The sequence below is a fragment of the Lonchura striata genome, chromosome 22 (genome assembly GCF_050655825.1).
Source record: "Lonchura striata isolate lonStrDom1 chromosome 22, ASM5065582v1, whole genome shotgun sequence".
Classification (NCBI taxonomy): Eukaryota; Metazoa; Chordata; class Aves; order Passeriformes; family Estrildidae; genus Lonchura; species Lonchura striata.
Genome location: NC_140724.1, coordinates 4,210,692 through 4,234,236, shown reverse-complemented (window position 1 = coordinate 4,234,236; position 23,545 = coordinate 4,210,692). Strand labels below are relative to the sequence as shown.

The following is a 23,545-nucleotide window of genomic DNA, read 5'->3' as shown; positions in this document are numbered from 1 at the left end:
ATGCACGTTTATTCCACACCAAGCCGGTTTGGGGACAGATCCCTTTACAAATGAGGGAGAGCTCTGACCTGAGTGAAATCCACTCTGGCAGGTGTAAAATGGGATCCCGGCCCCGGCTCCATCCCTAGTGTTCCCATCAGCTCTGTGATCTCCTGGAGTCGCTGGGAAGTTCTTTCCAAGTTCTGCACTAACTGTGGGGTTGGGAGGTTTCGTGTGCCGGGCTCTGCCATCTGGCAGCAACAGTAAAAACCAGCAGAGCCAGCAGAGAGAGGCCACTGGTGTAATTGGTGCTCACTGTTCAGCCTAGCATGGCTCAGCAGCCTGAGGTTTTGGAGAGAGACGGGCTGGGAGGATGGAAGAGCCACAAGAGAAAGGAATTGTAGGATTCTCTGGGTATGGAAAAAAATGAGTGGGGATTGGCCTCTGTGCTCATTTAACGCCTCTGTCAGCCCTTCTGGGATCTGCAGGGTTTGCAAAGTAGATCTGGAGATAAATTTGCACCTGTGCAGAGCTCTGATACCAAAGATGGCTGGATTTTAGCAGGACTGCAGTGTCCTTGGGCCTGTGTTTGGTGACACAGCCCAGCTCCAAATCTTGTGTGTGTTGCTGATGCTGACAGAAGCGTAAAGAACAAGAATTTGGCCATATTTTCCAAATCCTGCTGGGTGTTACGTGTGGAGGCAACGAGCTCCGTGAAATTGTGTCACTATTCAAAAGAACCAGTAAAATCCCAAGCATGGACTTGCAGGAATGGGATGTGGCTGTTGCCTGGAAAAGCGACCGGCTCTGTGTGATGGGGCAGAATTTCTCTGTGCCTCAACTTCCCCGTCGCTGAGATGCACAAAAGCTTTTCCTCCCTGCTGTCCTTTGTGCCTCCCGTCCCCAGTAACAATTTCACAACGTGGCTGGGCCGTGCCCAGCACAGTTGGAGCCCACAGACACTGTAATAAGCCAGGGAGTATTTTCTGAATCTATCCTCTCCTCTATTACCTCCCTGCCTCCTGACTTTTGATTATGCTCTGGCATTTGGGCCCGTGCCAAGTGGCATGAATAATATGGATCTTACAGGGATAAATAAGCTTTTACCCGTTGTCTTGGAAGTTACTGGAAAGTTTTGGTGTGGGAGGAAAGGGGAAAGCCCAAAGGATAAAGGGGAAACTGCTCAAATTGCAAAGAGTCCTCCAAAGACTTTGTGGAGAACAATTGCAATTACAAACACGCTGTTAGTGCTGTGTTTCATTTTCAATTCGAGCCCATAGAGTTCAATTATTATTTTCATTAATGGTGTCAGGTTTTCATCAGAGTGCACAAACAAGGAGGTTTTCCTTGGAGATTTTGGTTTTTCCCCCCTAGCAAATGTGGCCATGAGAAATAAGTACATTGAACACCGAGAAACGACTGCCTGGGTACCTGGCAGGGCACTCTCCCCCAGCCCTTGTTTCTTGAAAATGGGATCATTTTGCAACAGAGGAAGCATTTATTTACCCCAAAGAGTGTGAATTGCAGTTGTGGGGGTGTGTCCCTGCTCTGGGCAAGGGGGACACAATCTGCTTCAAAGATAAAAATTGCAAAACGTATGGAAAATCCACAGGAAAAAAATACCAAGTTTTCTGACACGTTTGGAGGTTGGGTGACACATTGCAGGTTTGCATTCAGTTATTATTGGTTTGAAACGAAGCTTTTTTTAAAAAAACCCAAACCTTTAGATAAAGGGTGGAGAGAAGTATGTTGTTCTAGGCTGCAGAGAGAGGGGATATTTGAGGAGGAATTGTTTTGTGGCTGGAAGTTGGGCATGGATCCATTGCTGTGGATGTGTGCAATGTTCTCTCTAGATCCATCTGAAATACAAGATAATTTCACCCCATCTTCTTTAATCCATTGCAGAGAGTGTTACCCACCCAAGCATGAGCAGAACATCTTGGCATAGTAAAAAAAAATATAATTAGAGGTGATTTTAAGATGGGTTCTGCCATGCTGTAGTTTTAACGTTGATTTTTAAGTTGGTCAGATCTCTTGAACTCCTTATCCCTGTTTTTATTCCTTTTTCACACCTGTCTCCTACATTGGCTTTTTTGAGCTCAGAGCCAGAGGAAATCAGACACTTCTGCCTTCCCCCAGGTGGCATTTCAGGGATTAGGCCCTAGATAATGTTCCCACATCAAAACTTAGACTTTAAACCTGAAGTCTAAATCGGAGTGAGTGACTGCAAGAAAAGTCACTTAGAAAAAATCTAACCAGACTGCAGGAATTACTTTGAATCAAGGCAAGAGGATGGAGAAACGTTTCTCATTTGCCCCATCAGGAAATGAGGTTTTTCTTGGGTGTAGGAATAACAGGCATAGTGTTAATCTGGTTTCTGGTTTGTTTGGTTGGCTTTTTTGGTTTGTTTTGTTTGGGCTTTTTGTGTGTTGTTTTTAGTTGGGTTTTTTTTTGGTTGGTTGGTTGGTTTTCTGTGCAACTGGAGTCTTTGTATTAAAAAAACCCCAAGTGACAAATGAGCAGCCAAGTCCTCTTCTCCTGGCCTAGGCTTGGGATCTCATCCTCTGACTCCTGCTCGCTTCTCTCCCAGCGAATCCCTGACAGCCTCAGAAAAGTCTCCTGACCTACATATGTTGGTTTTCACGTTTGTTAAACTGGGTTCACACTTTATGCACAGGAGTTTTGTGAAGATTAATTAGCTGCTGTTTGTGGAGTATCATATAAATACTCTGGCTCTCTGCAATAACCCCACTCATTTCTCACACGGTGGAAGCCGTGCATTCATTTAAAGTGCCTTTGTGCACTGCCTGATCCCACACTGACTGTAACTCCTGCAAAAAAAAAAAAAAAAAAAGGGAAATTTTCTCATCAGCTCCCTAATAATACACCCTGACATAATAGATCGAAATTACTCCAGAGATAAATATTCAGATTACAAGGAAGCCTTCCACTGCGATATTCATTAAAATCAGGATGGTGATATCAAATAAATGCAATTAATTGACTTGAAACAGTGACCTGCAAATCTGGCCCTTGGAAAGGAAGGAATTTGACATTTTGTGGGGCACTGGGTAGGGTCACTTGTCACACTTATCTCAGAGGTTGCCGTGCCAAGACACACACAGGTGAGCTGAGGGAAGGCTCTGACCTGATCCAGAATTCCCTTGTTCAGATGCAGTTGGAGTCAAGCCCTCACTGCAATAAAAACACTTCTGCAGTTCACAGTATATTTTATTTTAATATTGTTTGACTGAGAGTCATAATAACAACTTTTGGTTTTTTTTTTCTTTTTCCCTTTGTGATGTTTTGGAAGCACTGAATTATTTAAGCAGAATTGCACTCTATCTTTGTATTTTCATTAGATTTCGGGATTGCAGGATTTGCTGGTAAGCATAATCAGAATTATCCTAGATGGTAGGTGTGTTCTCATGCCAGAAAATGACTGAGGCTACAATTCCAAATTCCACAGCAACCCCAAAAAGCCAGAATTATTTGCTTTACTAGGGAGAATTTCTAGTCGTATCCAGAATTTTAGGTGCATCCAGAGGCTGTTCCCAACATACAGCCAATGTTGGACCTCCTGATTCTGTACCTCTATTTTAATGAAGCACACAAGGTGGATGGGGGATAAAAATTATAATTGATTGATTGATTTTTTAATTACGCCTTCTGCTTCATGTGGGGCTGAGCTTTAGGACTTCTGCCTAGTCCTGCCGAAGTCACCAGGAAGATTTTTTTTGCTCCAGCAGGATTTGATTAAGGTCAATTTGATTTTTCTCACTGATCTGAGGTGGATAAAGACCCTCAGAGGTGTGGAACATAGATTCTAGTCCTAGCCAGGTACAGAAGCTGATTATTTGGGCACAGACAGGCAAGATGGGGCTGTGGGTCAAAAACTGCTTTGGAAACAGTTTAACTGATGCAAGACCTGCCTTAATTTGCCCCCACCCTTTCTCCATCTCCACACACCCCTCAGCTGTGTTGGAGTCCTCCTGTTGTTTCCCCACCAGGGATTGCTCAAATTGGGATAACACAATTTGCTAAAAATTGGGATAACACAGCTGACTTTGCCCTGAAGTGGAAAAGGGGCATTTAAACTGAATTCCTGGGCTTGGTGGCAGCTCCCAGCAGGAGGAGCAGTGACTTTTAAAACAGCTCTAAAAAGAGGGAGGCAGATCGAAGGCAGCATTTTGGAGACCTCTCAAGTGAACCAATCTGTACCCAGTGAGGTCAGTGACGAGAGAGAGACAACAGGAACAGAAGTCTGTGCTTATATCTTAATTAATTTTATGTCTATGCAGAGTTTTCAGGGGTAGTTATTGAAATATGTTTAGATTTTCCCCCACCACCCTGAAATTTTGAGAGGATGGGCCAAGGTTCCTTTGCTTGGCTGGAGCCAGAGTCACCTGCTAAACTTCCACCTAATTCTGTACTTGCTAAGCACAAAGATTGGCCAGAAACATCAAAATCAGCTAATTTTTTATAGTTCTGGTTTTTTTATTTTAAAATTATTTTTCATGTATATATAGGTTAAGGCCAAAAACTGGCTAAAGTGTCTCATTTAAAGAAATTAATAAAATCTTTCTGCAATTCTCCTGTTACCCCTAAATCAGCTTCATTTAGTGCTAAACCTTCCCTCCTCTTTGCTCCCCCCAAGTCATTTTTATTCTAATGCTGCAATAAATATTAATGCCTTTCCCAGATGCAACATCTTAAAATAAAACCCCACATTTACACACACACATACACGCATATATATGTATATGAGTATATATATGTATATACAACAACCTCCCAAATATTTCATACAGATGCCCACTTGCAGCTCAAATTTGGAGGAACTCTGAAAAAGAGAAAAAGAAAGGTGTGGTTCAACTGGGAAAACAAAAGAAAAAAAGATAAAAATCCTTGTGTGGGCAGCTAAATGAAATTAAATCTAAATTTTGGGGTGATAGGAGGGAAATTGTCATAGCGCAGCATATCCAGTGATCCCCAACAAATCTCTTAGCAAAATAAATTCTGCCACGATGTTTAAGTACTAAAAGAAAACTGAGCACTTTCTGAATTTTGTGGTATCTTAAAGCAGCAAAAATTTCAGCATTTTTGAGCTGTCCATCAATTCCAGAAAGTCGAGGCTCCTCTAGGACATCTCAGAGGGATCCCCAAATTTCCGGGGTGAAATATCCAGGCTGAGCCTGCCCGGCTCCGTGGGTTTGGGTGTGTTTGGTGCAGTTGGGAGGATTGGGAACGCTCAGCGCCGCGGCAGCTCAGGGAATGGGCAAGTTTTGTTTTCTGTGTTTTTTTTTTTCTTTTTAATGGCCATTTCCCTCCCTCACCAGCACAAATCAGCCTGGATTTAATCGGAATCCAGCTCCATTTTCAAGTGTGCTCTTGGTTTGTGTTTGCTGGGGGTCTGAACCCTGATTTTCTGGAGGCATTTTAGCAGAAAAAAGGTGATTTTTGTTCCTTGCCCACGCCGTGTTGCAGAGTTTGCTCCTGGATGCCGTTAAAGGTACATTTGGAATTTTTGCCTTTCTGGAGCTGCCTTTTAGGGGTTGTGTCACTCAGTCCCCCAGGATTTGTCTTCTTCCCAAAATCAGCCCAGCTGACACAGCAAATTCTCTCCCAAACACTTTTCCCTGCTCGTTTTCTTCATTCTTTGGTTCGTGTTGATCATTTTTCTCATCTCAATCAAAAGGGATGCAAGCATTCTAAACATTAAAAAATAAGCTGGCTGTTTTCCTGCTTAATTTATTTTACATTTCCTTGGAAGTAACAACTTGTGGATTTTTTTTTTTTTGTGGTTTTCCTGCAGAATCACCAGCCAGCAGCTCATTGATTTTCATATAGAAGTTCCTTGTCTTGGTTCATTTTATAGTTTGGTTGAATTCTGGAGTTTTCCTTTTCTCTTATAAGCTGTTTGTATATCTGCAAATATTATTTCTTTATATATCTAAGAAAAGGGAAAATAAAAAAGAGTGTTTGTGAGTAACATTTATGCCTCACATTACCCTGTGTCTCCGAGGGTGCCAGCGTGCGGGGAATTTTTCCTTCTGAAAATATTTTTATGTATAAAATTTCACCAAATCTTTCATATAAAAGAGGTCACAAGTTTTAAGCAGGGACTCGACAGGACTTATTTAATAAAATATATTCAGTGCTTCTCTCAGGGCATGAAATCCTGTAGGATTTTTAGTTTGGAAGCCACGGAGGTGCCCAGGGCTCTGTTGGCAGAAGTTGCCCTCTGAGAGGTGAGCACTGACACCCCTTTCCTGCTGAAGGGAGACCTGAAATGAGAAGGAAATGTGGAGAAAATGACACTCTCACCTCGAGAAAACAAACGTTTTAAAAAATATCTAATATATTTGTGAGATATTTAAGGGAATAATAGTTAAAATTTTAATTTAAAAGGGTCCCTGGCCAGGGTGGATTTTGGGTTTACATGGCACAATCTGTGTCTTTTTTGTGGGTGAGGTTTTCAGAGGGGTTTGGTTTGTTTCAGTAACGCACAAATGGATCCAACCCGTGGATTTTTCTTTGCATTTCGGGGCAGATGGAGGAGAAATCTTGTGGTGGGAGTAGTGCAGAGAAAGTGGCACTAACAAGGGAGAGCAGATTTCTGTGTTTTTGTCTTGTGCTGGGGCTGGTTTGGAGGGTGTTGTTGGTAAACCCAGGAAATATCCATCTTTCTCCTTTAAAGTTCTAATTCAAGGCATGAATGTGTGAGTTCTGAAGGGACTTAGGGACTGCGGTAAAAAATCGTTGTCATAGTAACAGAAAGGGAAATAGGCCTGGCTCACCTGGGACTTTAACTTACTGCAAAAGCAGATTTATTTTTTTTTTTTTAAAGGAAAGCACTCAGCAAGAGAAATAAATAAATAACTTGTTCTTTGTATTCAAAATCAATTCTTCAACTATTTATTTTTTCTTGTATATGACTCTTTTTCTTTCTAAATCTATCTCAAAGTCTTTGATTTATTTTTTTAATTATAATTGTTGCGGTTAAACCCATCTTGTCTGACAAATAGAAATGGAAAGAATCCCAGAGAATATTTTCACTTACAATAGAGGATGCCAAATATTTCTTGCTTATGCCGAAATTTTGAAGATTGTTTGTTTTGTTTTTAATCCAACAACTGTGGCTTTTCACACAATTTCTTTACCTCTGAAATGTCCAGATTAAAGCAGAAAACAAAGGAGTGAATCCTTTCCTCCGTGCATGCGAGACAAAATTTGGTGGAATAGCTTAGAGAAAAATTCCTGCTTAATATTTCTAAACTCTAAAATCTCCATGCAGTATTGGGGAAGACACCAGAGAGGCTGGAGATTCAGCCTGGGTACGTGACAAAATAACTCTACAGAATAATAAAGCAGATGAAGATGGGTGTGTGTGACAGGGCAAAAATAATTGGCATGGGAACTTTGTGGGATATTAATGGGTTTATCTGCTGGGACAGCGTGAGCTGTCATGTTTCACTGGAACTCGTGTTTTCCTTATCCTCCCTCCAAATCCAGGTAGGAACAATCTGGGCTTTTGGCACTTCTGTTCCTCTGCTTTTGTGACAGGAATCTTCATCAGGAAAAAAACATCATCAGGATGAAACCTCGTCAGATTCTTCTCCGAGCTGTGTTTGCTGCTGGGTTTTTCACACGTTCCAAGTCATTCCAAGGCTGATCTGCCTTGGGGTTGCCCTGGTGGTCTTGTGGTTTCCACAATAATATTTTCCTTCTGTATTGTTTCATGGGAAGTCCCTCCAGACAGCCAAAGAAAGAGCTGGAATGTGAGGGAGAGATAAGGAAGAGACTAAAATTGTGTGGTCAAACCTGCAGAGAGGGAGTGGGTGTAGAACAGAGTTTTGTTCACTTACACCACGGTGGATTTCAGTCACACTGGTTATACTTTACCTGTCATTTTTTGCAAATTCCATTTATTTGAGTTTGGTTTGTTTGTGTTTTGATAAATTCTTACAGTCCTATAAGATCCACTATCATGCAAACCACTTCATGTACATTTTAAACCAGAATATAACAACACCTTTTGCTGTGGTCAATAGCAGTGATGTGGTTCTTTCTCTTTCCAGATTCTTCCTAAAATTTTTTCTCAAGTGCAATCAGAATTGCTTGAAAACAGCAGGAAACCCAAGAGATATGAGACGGTTCCAGGTAAGTCTTATAAGGCTCAGCATGAACCTGTCTGCCTCTGTTCTTCTTTTCTTTTCCTGTCTCCTCTCTCCTACCTTGTTCCTAACAAACACGACGACAATCTATGAAAAGCTGTATCAGACAGTGTTAAAGTTTTTCTCCATTTGTTGTGTTTAAACTGTTCTTTCCCCTTTTTCTTTTTTTTCCTTCCCTCTTTTTCCACCCTGAATCCCCAGGGGGAAGTGCTGTACTGTACCAACCAGCAGTGGATATTTGATTTGACACCCTCGGGCAAAGCACCGGCGCATACAGCTGCCCACAGCAGGGATCGTGCTTGTGATATTTAGATGCCTCAGAATTTTTCAAAGTAGCTCAGTACGTGCTACACGAGCAACCTCCTCATTTCCTACCTCTTTCCCTGTTTGGTTTTTTTTTGTTTTGGTTGGGTTTTTTTTTGTTTTGTTTTGTTTTGTTTTGTTTTGTTTTGTTTTGTTTTGTTTTGTTTTGTTTTGTTTTGTTTTGTTTTTTTTCTTTCTAACACTCTCAAATCCTCCCTTCAGCTTCTTTAAAATACAACAAGAAACCAAAATAGTGATGGTCACTTTAAGATCTCACAGCAAAAGCAAACAAGCCCGGTGGGACTCTGACCCAGCTGCTTTGCAGGAAAATCTGCAAAAAAAGAGAGGAGAGGAGAGGAGAGGAGAGGAGAGGAGAGGAGAGGAGAGGAGAGGAGAGGAGAGGAGAGGGAGAGGGAGAGGGAGAGGGAGAGGGAGAGGGAGAGGGAGAGGGAGAGGGAGAGGGAGAGGGAGAGGGAGAGGGAGAGGGAGAGGGAGAGGGAGAGGGAGAGGGAGAGGGAGAGGGAGAGGGAGAAGGAGAAGGAGAAGGAGAAGGAGAAGGAGAAGGAGAAGGAGAAGGAAGGAGGGGAAAGGAAAGGAGAGGAAAGGAGAAAGGGAAAGGGAAAGGGAAAGGGAAAGGGAAAGGGAAAGGGAAAGGGAAAGGGAAAGGGAAAGGGAAAGGGAAAGGGAAAGGGAAAGGGAAAGGGAAAGGGAAAGGGAAAGGGAAAGGGAAAGGGAAAGGGAAAGGGAAGGGAAGGGAAGGGAAGGGAAGGGAAGGGAAGGGAAGGGAAGGGAAGGGAAGGGAAGGGAAGGGAAGGGAAGGGAAGGGAAGGGAAGTGGGGCTGGAACTGACTCTGGGACAAGGCTGAGGCACAGCCATGAATTCAGGGGTTGGGTGTACCCCAGCTTTTCTGGGTGACCTTGGATGAGCCATTTTCCCTCTCTTTTCATCTCTGATTCCCAATGGTGTTGCTGACATCAGTTTCCTTATTTGTAAATGGAGTTGAAACTCCAAAGGAGTTTAGAGAGTTGCTTCAGACTTTCCATCAAAATGTGTTCTCATAGAAAAATGATTTTTATTTTTCTTCTGCTTCTGCTAGCAGTGAAAATTTAATAATTAAAACAAAGTTTCAACTTTTACAAGAAATCCTGCAAAAGAAAATCTTCTGAAAGCTCAGAAAAATTAAAGAAATGCAGGCAAAAAAAAAAAAGTTTTATTAGCTTTTTGTTTGGAGTATGAAGAAATTTAAAGAAAAATTCCTGACCAGCCTAATTTTTTTCACCAGTAGTTTAAAGAGACTGCAGTGACTTCTTCACTCTGTGTTTTTTAGAGATGATAAGACATGAGAAAAAAAGAGGTGCTCATTGTCAGGGAATTTATACTGAGTTTTTTTTCAAGTGGCAATTTCCATAAAGAAAAGAACCAGCAGCTAGTTATCATATGCCAAGAATGCTAAAAAATCTGGAAAGCAAAAGAAAACCTTTTTTACAGCATGTAAACACATCTTGTTGGCTTTTGGAGCCAGCAAGAAGAACTGATTGTGGAATGTCAGGAAACATAAATAGTCTCCTTTTTTTGGGAGCTTTGTTTGGAGTTTGTAAAAAATCGTGCCCAGGGCTCTCCTGATTTACACCTGGGGACCTGAGGCACTGCCATAATACACAGAATATTGGTTGTAACTGCCAAAAGAGAGATTCTGGACCCAAACACATGGGAATGTTGGAGAGATTCAGCTCTGATTTCAAACCCATGCTGGCTACTCCCAAAAAATCCTCAAATCCTTGATTTCCATCAGATGCTGAGCTGAAGGAGGAGTTGGGGGTGGGGGCAGAAATCTCTCAGTGGTCTTAGCATTATTCTTGGTGTCACCTCACCCAGACAGGGACGTGACAGAGCCCAACAGCCTCAGATGTCCAAATCCTGCAGGATCTGGTCCCATGGATGAGGATGGAATTCCTTCGTTCCTCAGCCCATCCACCTGGCAGCTCTCCTGCATGGGAGAGAGCCTGGCCTTGCTTTTCATCTCTGTACCAAAATCAGCATTTATTGAGGAGAATGGGCTGGGGGAGACTCCTCTGCTGGGTTTTGTGCCTCCAAACATGCCCGGCTGGGAAAGCAGAGCCATGTGAAGCTCCAGGGTTCTGTTTCTCCAGGATAACTTCGACTCCTCCTGCACGTCCAGTCAATGGGAGCTCGTCCCCTTCGAGTCTCAGTGTGAGAGTTCAGTTCAGGCCCCCAAACCAATATCAGGCTTTAAAACCACTAAGTTCAGTTTACTTTTTATTAACCCTCTCCCAAAAATATCAACCTTTTCTCAGAATGAAAACCTTTGAGACAAATGGCAGAATTCTTGAGGTTTTGAGTGAGAGCAGGATCTTCATTCAAAGCTGGACACATGGGTTGCTGAGCTTTGCTCTGGGCTGCAGAGGTCAGTGGGGATAAAAGAAGATACAAAAAGTGGCTCAAATTGTTAAAATTTGACACCATGGCAATAACAAAGCTCCGTGTTCCAAAGGAAATTAGCCATGGTGAACAGTAAGGGCAATAGGCAAAGATAGCTTGTTTTCTGTCTGCTCCTGGTTTCTGAGGGTATCATCATTACTTCCCTGAACAAAACCAAAGCTAGAAGTGTTCTTAAACACTCCAGTGGCTTCTGGACACTTCTTCTATTTTTGTTGATTTTTTTTGTGTGTGTTTGTTGAGTTTTCTGTTTTAAAATTTTGATAAATTCTTTTTGCTTGCTGCTTGTTGGAGATAGTCTGTCAGCAACCCTGAAAGTCAAAAGTAGGGGAAAAAAATTCCTTTAAAATAGTAGTGGTCTCTTTGCACACTTTGGATATGTTAATTTTCATTGTAATTGTTAATATATTCACCAGGCAAGGTAATGAATGTGTAGAGTTGTCTATTAGGTTTGAAGGGATATTTGTTCATCCTGCCAGTACAGAAACCTGTGAGCAGAGTAAAAGCAGAGTCAAAAAACCACAGTGCAGTAGAGTGGCTTATTAATTTTATTATTTAATTCAGTTTTGGGCCATAGCTATCTCTGCTGGTTTTTCCCCAAAAAATTATTTGTGCAGCTGTTGTTATTAAGTTCCTCCTTTCCCAGACGCTTCCAGGCATTTCACTTTCCTTATGCAAACAGAATTCTGCAGCAATGCTCATCCAAATGTTTTAATTCCTATCCATGTTCTTCTGCAGAACTAAGTATTTTCATTTTTCAATGGAGTAGTGCTTGTCAAACCTCCAGGAAACATCAGGATTCTCCTTTTCTTCTGTGGTTATTCAACAAAAGAGCAGAGAAAATCCTTCTATCAAAGTTCTCATTTAAATCACTACTGAAACCTGGGCCTGAAAGGGTCTCGTCCAGCACCATTTTTGCTCTTTAATGGAGCCTGAATGGAAGCCCAGACCTGAGGCTTTGTTGATGAGATAAAAATACAAATAGGAGACGTGGAAATAGTGCCTTACAATGCATCCTACTGAGTTTTCCAGCACAAGCCATGGTTACTCATAACTGGAAAAGTGTCAAGCTAATGCTTCTGATTAAAGATGGGTGTGAAGTTGCACAGTTTGGGCTTGGTTTGGCTCATCCCCAAAGTTCCAAGGCACTGGGATCCAGTGTCCAAGCCTGGCTCCAGCCTCACTTCCCGAGCCATTACATGATTTAGATATTTCATACTATACTGGTAATGTATTAAGACAAATTAAATGTTAGGTTTCACGTGTATCATTAAAAAAAAAAGGGGGGGTGGGGAGAGAAAGGGGAGGAAAGGTTACATTAACATTGTGTTGTAAATTTAACGCAGCTCCAGATGCCTGAAAGTTGTGGGGTTTTTTTACTATAATTCTTCAGTTTGGAGAGCAACACCAGCTGCTTTGTGATCCTCTTGCCTTCCTTTTTTAACCAAATGCAATGGTTTTGTGCTGTTGAAAACTATGTTTTACATCAGAAGTTAAGGAATGTGTGGTCATTATTTTAGTGAGGTTTTTTCCCCCTGTAGTAACATGATTTTATTGTGAATCACTACTTCAATGCCTGTCAGTGGCTAAAGTAGGGAAAGGGACTCTTTCAAGAACTAAATGAAAGAGAATATTTCTAGAACTAAGGGATACTTGCATAGTTACTTGATGGCCGCCCAAAACCCACAGAGATTGAGCAATATATCCCTGTGAATGTAACTGAAACAAATATTGGTTGTTTATCAATTAAAATATTTCCAAATAAAGCTGGTGGGTGGAAAAGTGAGGCAAAAATCATCCTAAAATTACTTATTCAAACACAGGGTTTGAGTTCAGCTCCTCTGCAAATTGAAAGTACATAGGCATTGTTAGTCAGGGCTGTGTTCTCAGTGAGGGATCCTCCCAGGAATGGAACTTAAAATAAAAATAAAAACCCCAAAAATGATGCCCTCCATTTAATGAGGAATTCTCCTGCAGAACTTGATTGAAGCCCAATGATACTTTAATGGTAATGACCGGTGTGTGAAGGGGGATAATAATTCTGGAAAATTAAGATGAGGCTTTTCAGCTGAGATGCTTCAGCTGAGACCTGGTGCTCACACATTAGGCTCCTGTTGATTGGGAATTCTGTTTCCTCCAGGAGCACAGTGATTAAAAAGGTCCTGGGTGATTAAAAAGTGCCAGGGAGGGATATGAGGCAGCAGACATTGGTTCTAACAGTGCTCAGCTTTGAACCGATGTCCTTTTTTAGGAGCAAAAAGTAAAGGTCAGCAATTGCCCTCTGTTTTCAGCAGAAAACATGACATGGAATGTTTCCTGGCAGGTACCCCCCCCTCCTCTAGATGCTCTAGGGAGGAAGAGAAAGGAAAAATAACAAGGTGCACCCCTGGGGAGGTTTCCTTCCTGACCTCGGAGTGGTTGGATCAGTTCATCATCAGGCACATGAGCAGAGCTGGCTGGGGCTGGGGTTTCTCCCAGCTCGCTCTAACCCAGGGCTCGGAGGGGTCTGTACCACTCAGGGAAATGGAAAATGATTAAGAGGGGTGGGATGATGTTGGGAGTTAGGAGTGTAGGCTGTAGGAAGCAAAAAGGATGGCAAGGATAGAACATCACTGCCCTAAATCGGAGTCCTGGCCAGGCTGGTGGGGAAGGAATGTGCCAGAGACCCCCGTGGTCAGGCTGGGATATGGCTAGGGATCACTGAACTGCTGGTAGAGGTGAATGCTGCATGGAATAATCATGATGGGGGGCTAATTTCCCAGGCAGAGATTTTAAAACAAATGCAGCTGGTGTCAGCAGAGCCTGGGCCTGTTACTGGAGGGGGCAGATTTCTTCATCAGGTACCGACTGACCCAACAAAAGGTGATGATGTTTTTTTAGATTCTGTGTGAGTAAGGGAAGGAGTGACTCAATTGCAAGAGAAAAAAATACTCAAGGAGCTTAACGTGCTCAGATCTGAAGGCCAAATATCCATGGGGAAAGACAGTTCCCAGAGTGATGTCTCATCCTTTAAAAACAAACCACAGATGAGATCCACTCAGTCTCAGACTGCCAGCAGGAAGGAGGGGGATTTGTTGCACTGTGATTTCTTGTTTGGGTGCAATACACTGGATTAACTACAGTCAAAGGAGAGCAAAATGACTTTGGAACAGGTGCAGGAATGGGTCATTAAGGGGACAGGGGCTGGACAAGGGCATGGATCAAATCCTTGCACTGAGGAGGGGTGGAACTGCTCTCTGAAATTACCCTCGGGAAGGTCAAGAAGGGAAAGAATAATTTTAAAGGTAATGTTAAGTATAAACTGACTAGGAATAAATTTAGGCTGTAAGCCATAAATTCCCTCATCACCAGGCTTTAAAACAAGACCAGTGTCAAAGGCAGAAGGTGGAAATTGTTGCAAATGATTTTATGGAAGCAGCTCCATGGTTTGCCTGTGGATAATAGCAGCAGACAAGGTGTCAGTGCCCCAGGAGTGGTGTCCAGCCCCTGTCCCAAGAAATTTCAGATTCCCTGGGGTGAAGGGCGAGTGCCCAGCTTGCTGTCAGCTCCCAGTCTGCAGGCTCAGGGTCCTGGAGAGGATTTCCCAAAAAATTCCATGGAAGTTTTGAGCAGAGTGAGGCTGCTGGCATCTTTCACATTGTTTATCTTATTCCTCATCCATCTCTGAGGCAAACCCATCAAATCCAGCCTCTCCTCCTGTGTTACTGCCTCAACCAAAATTCCTGTTGACATCAATGGGAGCCCTATCCAAGTCCAGGCAGCAGGATGAGGTCGAACATCTTTCCTTCCCCTCAGCTGGAAAACAACAACAACAGCAATAATAATAATAATAATAATAAGAATAAGAATAAGAATAAGAATAAGAATTTTAAATCCTCATAGCAGTTTTTTTTTTTTTTCGAAAAGTTAAAATAACATGGTGCTGTGACTAGAGAGTTACAAGGGAAAGTGCATCAGGAATGCAATATTGTTTCCAGATGTACAATGTCATAAAGAATTTTTTCCACACTTGGAATGGTAACAGGAATTTTTTGAGAGAGATCATTTACACAGTGATGAGATATGTTACATGTAAGTAAATGCCTGTATGCCTGGAATGTTTGTACCATATGTCTAAATAGGTGTCTGGGACTGATACAGATTTTATATCTGGGGATGTGAATGGATTTGCATATCTGTGATTTGAAGAGCAGCACACTTTAGAATGTAAAAAATACTGATATTACATAGCTGGGGGAGGGAAATTTGTAATACCCAGGTGAAGGTTTGTGAAGAAACACAACCCCCTGAGCTGTGCAGGGAGGGGAAGGAGGGGCAGTGCAGCTCAGAGAAGCCGAGTTTCAAGTGCTAAAGACACTAGGGCTGGATGTCACGGGAGGTGAACCCTCCGTGTGGGTTCTGAGCCAGGATTGCATTACAGAAATCCACCTGGGAAACAAAAATAATGTGGAGATCCAGCTCCAGCATTTCTCCAGGACTGTGGGAGAATCGCTGCTTTATGGCTCTGGCCTCTCTGCTGATAAGAAAACCTTTGCAGATTGGCAGGGAGAACTCAAGGAGTGTGAAAACAGCTTAGAATCCTGAATTCCCCCAGTGCTCTGAGGGAGATGGGATCTGTGCTTGGGAGGATGAAGAATTAAAACATTGCCCTCTCTATTTCCTTCTTGCTTGCTGTGCTCTGAAATCTCAGCAGAGGTGACAGTTTGGTCCAGCTTTTGGGTGGCACAAAGTCTGAAGTTTTTATGCTGTCTGTGCCTAAAATTTGGCCCTCAGCCTCAATTACCCTGGTAATGGCCTCCCTGACCTATTTTGCTGTTCTCAGATCATTTCCCTTAGATTAAATTTTGCATTAGCAAATGGTGTTAGGTAAAAGATCATCCACTGACAATAGGCAAAGAAGCCAAATTGTCATACACAACAAGTGGTGCCATCAGGGCAGGAAAAGAAAAACTCACCAGAACCATTTGCCAACACTGTGGGCGAAAATCAGAATTTAAATCCCCAGGGAAGTTTTCACATCACCTTTCATCAGCACTAAAGACAGGGCTTTTTAAAAAGGGCTTTGACTATTTTACGATGTTGGGCGAACAAGTGTTGTTGATAAATACGTGTTCAGGAGGGTATTGGCAAAAGTGCATAGAAATGGTTAACAAGGTAATGGTAAGAAATGTTGACCTTGATTTGTTTGGCTAAGATGTAAAGATTTTTGAAGGTCAAAGGTGTTCTTGTGTAGTGTTTTGGAGTCTAACTGTGTCTGACCCTCTAACATTAAGCTGCTGTGGCCTGCAGTTTTGAAGAGTGAAGCAAACCAGGGGGAAAGAGGGAAGGGGGAGAGAACAGGAAATGGAGTGAGGTGTTTCAGGAAGTTGTCAGGAGTTGACTGATTGATTCCAGATGGAAAGGGTCACCCTTCATGACCCAGGAAATACTCACTGGGGGAAAGCAGTTGGCTTGTGAAAGTGAAGGGCCTGGGAGTTAGAGACCATGGTGGAATGCACATTCCTCCTCCTTTTATCGAGAAAACATTGGTTTATAATCTCCAGAATAAAACAATTGTATTGTGATCTCCATCAGGCAGGAGGGAACAGCTGGGGCAAAGTGAAGAAATTCAGTCATTTTGATGTCCACGATCTCACGTGTCCTTTCTCCACACCATGGGTGAAGAGTTGGGTGGTGGTGGTGTAGCAATGACAAAGATCTCTGCCAAAATTCAGATTACAGCAAAAAGGGTCCCAAATTTCGAGAAGGTTCTGCTCCAGATCTGAACTTTGCATCTCGTCCTGTCCATGAGGATGTTGTGTTTATTTACCCTGGATCCCAGCCTGTGACAGGCCAAGTGGCTCTGGCCCTCCTGTCATGGATGGGAGAGATGGATAAAAATGGGACTGCACGTGGAGAGAGGTCTGGAAGTGCATCTTCCATTCCTGCTGGCCAAGGGAGCAGAGGATGCTCAGCACGTTTTCTGGACTGGTTCTTGCCATTACTCTGCCATTGCTGTGGGGATCTGTACATCTCCTACCAAAATGTGGCTCTTGTGCTGTGCACAGCCCAAGAGGTGATTCCAACACTGACCTCTGCTCTGGGACAGTGACAGGATCCAGGGAACGGCTGGAGCTGTGCCAGGGAGGGTCAGGCTGGAGATCAGGAAAGGCTGGATTTTGGGAAAGGCTGGATTTTGGGAAAGGCTCTTCCCCCAGAGGTGCTGGCACTGCCCAGGCTCCCCAGGGAACGGGCACGGCCCCGAGGCTGCCGGAGCTCCAGGAGGGTTTGGACAGAGCTGCCAGGGATGCCCAGGGTGGGATTTTGGGGTGTCTGTGCAGGGCCAGGAGCTGGACTGGATGATCCCAGGATCCCAGTGGGTCCCTTTTCCACTCAGGACATTCCATGGTTCCATTCTATGTGTGAACACTTGAAGCCTGCCTCTGTTCTCTCTTCCTGCGAGCAGGTGGGTGTGCATTTATCCCACTCGTGTAAGAGAGCTCAGAGATGTCTCTATTCCATAGTGTAACTGTATATACAAGACACACTTTTTATTTACATTTGGTTGCAATTTAAACACTTGTCATAAATATTTCAGACACTGGAATAATTCAGGCCTATTCCCCTTTGCCACAGCGTGTTCTGGGCTGGCCAGTGAGAGACTAAAATTTATTTCCATTGTTTAAGGGAAAATAATGAAGTGCATCTGAGTGGGCTCAACTATGTCATGAGGGAAACGTTCCCTTTGGATGGAGTCACACCCCACCCTAATGGGAATGAGGAAATCAGTTGGCACACGAAAGCAACACATTCTGTGACAAGAATGCTTGAGAAATATAAGAGTACAGGATGACAAGAGCCTTTTGGAATGAATTAGAGCTGTCTCGAGAAAGAAAGTATTCTTTAAGCTCGCCTAAGCCCGGGGAGGGCAAGGTCTCTCCTGCTCTGTGCTGGATAGAGTTTTATCAACAATTAGAGCTTGACATTCTCTTACCTCGGCTGTGACATCTGAGGCTGTGAAAATCCATGAACACATCCAGGGTTTGACTCTCCATGGCTGTGCATTACTGTAGGTGTGGCAGTGGGATGGAATTAAGCTCATTTACACGAACTAATGGTCAAAACCACTCTGTCAGAGGGCAGCTTCTTTCAGGAGTTAAAACACTGTTTGTTTTCCCCAAAAGTTTGTGGTTTGAAGTCACACATCTTTCTGGATTGGTGGGATTTAAAGCATTGGGTACTAAAAAACTAAAGTGGGGTTCATTAATATATACAGTTATTTCCTCTAAGAATTCAGATTGGAGGCCAGTCATGGAGACTGAGGCTCAAAACCTGAGGCTTGGTTTGGAGTGCTCAGGCTCAGATGATTTTTCAGGAGGCACCATCCACTCACATGTCAAAACCAGGCATGTTATTAGGTTCTGTTTTCAAGGAGTTTTCATCCTGCAGGAGTTGGGTCATTTTACAGTGAGGCTTCTGTGCAGCCTGCAGGATGCTGTGTTAAATGCAATTAATGCACTGAGTGAAGTCTGAAAATATTTTCTCCCTTTCTTAAACCCCTGTAAGGCATGCTGCCATTTTACCAAACAAGGTTTAGCTGAACTGAATAATTAATCCTTAACAAGTTGAATTTCAAATCAACTGTTTACCTGGCTGTTTTTTTCCTTCTCTTTCTAAATATCCAGGTGGTGCTATCGACAACAGTGAACGTGGATGGGCATGTGCTGGCAGTGTCTGACAACATGTTCGTGCACAACAACTCCAAGCATGGGAGGAGAGCAAGAAGACTCGACCCCTCGGAAGGTGGGAGTTTTGTCTGGAGACCAGAGCAGAAATTACCCATTCTTCCATTTCTGTTTGTTTTCAGGAGGGAAGGAGAGCTAAGGGGGAATTGCAGAGCCTCAGGGGGTTTGGGGAAGGCAGAGGCAGGAAAACAGTGTCTACTGCATGCAAAATATGATCCTCCTCACATCTAAGGGACTGACTCCCCATCCCCCTGCAATTTATTAATTAGTATGTACTGCAAAGATGAAAAACACAGAAACACCAAGTATTATCTAAATTTCAGCCCTCTCATTCAGCTGGGATAGATTTGATTTCAGGCAAATTAGGCAAGATGACATCTTATTTAAACAGAGCTGTTGCAGCACAAGATGTGTATGAAAAAGTGTCACTGGTTCCCTTAAACAAACTGTGCACGGAGCCTAACGATGCGCAGAGGGAGCTGACACTAATTGATGTGAGTTTGTTTGGCTAAGCCAGACTCATGGCCAGCTCCAGGATGGGTTGGGGACTGTATTCAAGCAATTACAAATTCTTGTATCTGTTAAGTTTCAAAACGTTCGGCCCCTCCTCTCCCTCTTCGTTCCCGAAACATTCCACCTCTGGCACGCAGACAGTGCTCAAAAATGACTGGAAAATGCTGGGAAGTGCTATCAGTGCCTGCTTTTCCCTCTCCTGCAGCCACTGAAAGTGAGAAGAGCTGGTGATGTTAGTAGAAAAGACAAGCAAGGATATTATTTCATTATAATGTTTTGCTGCCCCACTTCTTAACTGTGCCCTGTATCAGCCTAAAAGAAGAATTAATGAACTGGAAGAAAATGATTGAATCAGTAAAGAATTCAGAGTGGTGTTAATTCTCCCCCAGCGGGCAGTGAAATGGTAGAAGGAAAATCCCAGGATTCCTAGCCTAGGAAGCCATCCAGTTTTTCCTTGACTGATTGGATGTGATTGACTGGCTGTTCAAAGGAGTCTCATGTTTTTGGAGCACTGCCAAAGTTCCCCTCCACCTCTGACCCTGTCAACATTGGGAATGGAGTGATGGATTGACTTTGGTTATGGCCTGGAAACCATATTGGGTTCCTGATGGGATGCATAGTCCATAGGCCTTGAACATATGGAAGAGAAAATAAAATAAAAAAAAAAAAAAAAAAAAAGAAAGACTCTATAAAATCAAGAAAATTATTAGAAATTGTCTCCTGATATGAATTGGAGGAGACATTTGATATTCCCATATCTTCTTTTACCCATTGATAAACGTAATGAATGTGACTCTACCTTTTTTTCCACAGGGTCTGTGTCTGTGGGATCATATTCTAATCAGGGGGTGTTATTTTGTTTTTTTAAAGCAGTCTCTGCACAATCATTTAAGCATTTCATTTTTACACCCACTACAGTTGGCCTATTAGGCTTTAATGACACAATGTTAAGTGCCAGTAATGAATAGGCAAGTAATTAACACTTGCGAGGCAGAAAACACTCCTTTATTTATTTATTTGTTTATTTATTTATTTATTTATTTATTTATTGAAATACTGGGGTTTGTGGAGTGGTGAGCAGCCTTCATGGGTGAGTGGCTGGAAGGGACTTGTCCAAGGCCTCTGCTAGCAGTGGGAATTCAGGAATTCCCAGGTGTGGATGGCTGGAGCTGCAGCTCTCAGCTGCAGTTTTGCATCACTTGGGATATTTGATGCTCACAGGAATTTATCCAGGGATTTACACCCAGGCCTCAAAGCAGCTGTGGGGGGATGAAAAAAGATACCTTGAAGAGATGTTTTGATGTCTTTATTTATTTTGTGCAGCCACGCCCTGCATCAAAGCCATCAGCCCAAGCGAGGGGTGGACCACGGGGGGAGCCATGGTGATCATCATCGGGGACAACTTCTTTGATGGGCTGCAGGTGGTGTTTGGGACCATGCTGGTGTGGAGTGAGGTGGGTATAGCTGCCCCTCTGCCCCTCAGCTGTGGAGATTTCCCTTTTCTGAGCAGGAACGGGGTTAATTCCTGTTCCTATTCCATGGTGCTGTGTGAGGTGGGACACAGAAACCCGCGTGAAGGGAATCCATGGAATGTGTTTTCTTTGCTCTGTGATATTATTGAATGATACCCAGAATGGAACGGAACAATTCTAGGTGTCTATAAAATCAAAGAAATTATTAGAAATTGTCTCCTGATATGAGCTGAAGGAGACATTTGATGTTCCCATATCCTTTTTTACCCACTGATGAACTTAATGAATGTTACTCTACCAATTCTTCCACAGGGTTTATTATTTACACAGGTTTATTTACATAAGCAAAGGAAGAGAAATAAAGAGGGGGTTTAAGTTTGGGAAGAAGAAAAAAAATCCATCTGGGCCCAGGATTAAGCCATGAATTAAACAATGGGCTTAACAGTACAGATTTCTTGATGCCAATCCATCCTAAAATGTGTGATCCTCTCCCTGGAGGCTAGGATCTAAACCAGGTGTATCCCTCTGCTGACCTATAGTGATAATTTAAAAAAAAAAGAGTTTTTCCTGAGGCCTGTGATGGCAGGTCATGGGGCAATGGTTTTACAGTGAACAAGAATAAAGTTGGAAATGAGGATGACATTTTTTATGGTGAGGCCCTGGTACAGGTAGCCCAGAGAAGGTGTGGCTGCTCCGTCCCTGGAGGTGTCCAAGGCTGAACAGGACTTGGAGAAACCCGGGATAGAGAAAGGTCCCACTGAGGGTGGGACTGGATGATCTTTAGGGTCCTTCCAACCCAACCTTTTCTGTGATTTACTCATGAAGTAAAAGAGCAGAACTGACACCTGATGGTGCCTCTGCTGTTGCCCTTCCCAGCTGATCACGCCTCACGCCATCCGCGTCCAGACGCCTCCCCGGCACATTCCCGGCGTGGTGGAGGTGACATTATCCTACAAATCCAAGCAGTTCTGCAAAGGAGCACCAGGCAGGTTCATTTACACAGGTGGGTGCCTGGGATTTGGGCTGCAGGAGCTGTGTTGGTGATTAATTAATTAATTAATTAATTAACCGTGTTGCTTGTCGAAGGCCACTCTCTCAGTGGTAACATTTGGGGGTGTAAGGAGGAGGTTTCCTAATTTCCTGCACATTAATATTTTTCCCAACTGCTGTCACAGCATGGGTCTGCCTACAGAATATGCAACCAAATATTTATGCTCAACCTGATTATATTTGATTTTTTTCTTTCTTATTTTTTCTTTTCTTGGAAAAGAGTCACACTAAGATCATTTGAAGAAGAAAATGACAGACTGTTGGAAAGATGAATATAAAAATTCAGCTGTACATTTCAAGGGTAAATCTAACTGGCACAGCGAGGCTGTTAAGGGAGCTTATCTGTGTCCTGTAATGTGTCTTCATGTCGGGCTTCTGCAGAGTGTGCTGTGCTGGCACTGCTGAGCTTCTGGGGCTCTCAGTGTCTCCACTCCCAAGTGCTCTCACTCAGGGGTGCTGCAACTCGGCCATCAGCCTCCTCTCCTCGCCAAAATGGGACGTGTGGACTTTTCCATAAGGTTCCCACCTGGAAAACTTCCTGCAGAGGGAAGCCAGCAGGATTCTGTAGACTTGTAATGATGTGCTGGAGAGTACAGCAAAAGCCAGACAAATGGCTCACTGGAGGGCAATGGCAGCTAAAGCTGGCTGAACCAACTTCAGCAGCTGAAGTAAGAGATGAAATACTTAAAATGAGAGATAAAAGCCTGTTTTTAAATCACCACATAAGGAAGTTCGCTGTGATCTCCTTGCTTGGCTTGGCCAGGAGAATCTGGCTAAAAATGAGGAACAGGAGCAATGGACTAGCCCAGAAAAAAGCTTTAATAATGAAAATAACAAAACGTGACAACCACAGGTTACAGAGGCTAGATTCCAAAGACCCGTGGGCAGCCAGATACAGGGGCATCTGAGGGCAAAGGTCCAATCCTGAATGTGAACTCAATACATGACCTTACAAGAAAAAAATTCCTGAACCAATGGAAAAAAAGAACAGGAAACTTGAGCAAATATAGGATAGTCCTGTTTGCAGACTGGCTCCCAAAAACTCACAGTTCTCACTGTGACCCAACTAGGTGTCCCCCTCAGTATACTGTCCACCACAGCCTGAGATCAAAACCTTCTTTAAAATCATCTGAGGTAAAAATCTCAACAGGATGAGATCCCACAGCCTCACCCAGGCATTTAGTCCCTGTGTGTGCCTTCATCTGGTGAGGATACAGGCTGCACACACATCCCTGTTCTGAATTGCTTTCCCTTCATCAGCTGCTCCTGGAATAAAAAGACATTTGTTCTCTGCTGCTAACCTTGCTGTAGCCTCATATTCTGCTTTTAATACGACACAAATTCAAATTCTTTGCTGCTGTAAGTGGTTCCATTATAGTTCCCCTGGTTTTAATAACACACCAGTTTATGCCAGCTGAGGGCACGTCGTGTAGGCTTTCGTAGTTCAGCTTTGATCACAGCCCTGCATTTACTTTGTCACAGGGATGCTAACCTGGAAATGTGTATATCAGGGAGATTTGGAACATAATTTTCCTTGCTGAGCAGAAATCCTCCAGGGGTTACCTTGTCAGAGCAAAGCAATATAAACTCGTCTGTGGGAGAGGCTGGGCTCTGGTTTGTGCTGCATCAGCCTCTGTGCCAGGATCCAGGCATGGGAAGGTGCTAAATCTTGTAAGGAGATTGGAGCTCTTGTTTTCTGCTTGTGAGAAACAACACTTACAAGGATGCAGAGAGCTCTATAAATTGGAAGAGCGAGTTCCCTTGGACAGAAAAAGCTGAGATGATGAAGCATTTCCTGCTGTCACTGCTTTAGCCTGTGAGAAACATGGGGAAATAGAGAATTCCAGGATCTGAGGGGGCTGACAGGAA

The 23,545-nt window shown here is 43.2% G+C and overlaps 1 protein-coding gene across 3 annotated transcripts in view; it reads left to right on the top strand.

Moving 5' to 3' along the window:
* The window catches only part of EBF2 (EBF transcription factor 2), a 119,576-nt gene that overhangs the window by 79,004 nt on the left and 17,027 nt on the right, over positions 1-23,545 (top strand). For all 3 annotated transcript variants that reach the window (XM_021546271.3, XM_085559237.1, XM_085559236.1), the window contains 4 exons: positions 8,061-8,142; positions 18,582-18,699; positions 20,478-20,608; positions 21,503-21,629. In XM_021546271.3, the coding sequence (XP_021401946.2) occupies positions 8,061-8,142; positions 18,582-18,699; positions 20,478-20,608; positions 21,503-21,629 (458 nt within the window). The remainder of the gene's footprint in view (positions 1-8,060; positions 8,143-18,581; positions 18,700-20,477; positions 20,609-21,502; positions 21,630-23,545) is intronic.